At 61.1% G+C, this 591-nt stretch overlaps 1 protein-coding gene across 1 annotated transcript; it reads left to right on the forward strand.

Moving 5' to 3' along the window:
• Positions 1-30: 30 nt before the first annotated feature.
• Positions 31-189, forward strand: ACA1_113420 (uncharacterized protein; the record flags this gene model as incomplete). The annotated part of the gene is made up of 1 exon (XM_004342057.1): positions 31-189. One exon carries the CDS (start codon positions 31-33, stop codon positions 187-189), a length of 159 nt encoding a protein of 52 aa, XP_004342106.1.
• Positions 190-591: the final 402 nt, after the last annotated feature.

The following is a 591-nucleotide window of genomic DNA, read 5'->3' on the forward strand; positions in this document are numbered from 1 at the left end:
CGCGCTCGTTGTTCTTAACTGTGATCACACATGGCACGACCCTGCAGTGACATGACAAGGATGGCCCAGAGCAGCAGCAGCGCGAGCGGCTTCGGTCAGTCGGCCTCCGCGGGCGGCAGCAGTGGCATCAGCTGGAACAGCGTGGGCGGCCCCAGCACCAGCCTTGGCTACAAGGACCACTATCCCTGACCCTGAAAGCGCTTCGGCGACGCTCGAGCGGACGAGACAACGTCGGCCATGACCGCGGCACCAAAGTAACAAGAACCAGAGCACAGTGTGGTGGCGTGACAACAGCACCACCGAAAGAGCTCCTTTCCTTGAGCTTTTCATGTGGTGGCGCGGCAACTGTGTGTCGGTGGGTGACGTTTGTGGAGTTTGTGGAGTGTGCTCGGCTGGCGATTCGCCCGAGCGTGGACGGCACAGAAAGCCGCTGGGGACAACACGCGCACAACACACGCTGTTGCGGCGTGTGCTGCGTGACACCGTGTGTTACTTTGGTGCGTGTCGTGCTGTGCGGCAAAAAGCGTGCGGTGTCGCCCTGTGCAATTGCCTCGTTGCCTTCATTCGCGGTGATAAGGGTTGCTGCACCCA

Source organism: Acanthamoeba castellanii (genome assembly GCF_000313135.1).
Source record: "Acanthamoeba castellanii str. Neff unplaced genomic scaffold scf7180000084669, whole genome shotgun sequence".
Taxonomy (NCBI): Eukaryota; Discosea; order Longamoebia; family Acanthamoebidae; genus Acanthamoeba; species Acanthamoeba castellanii.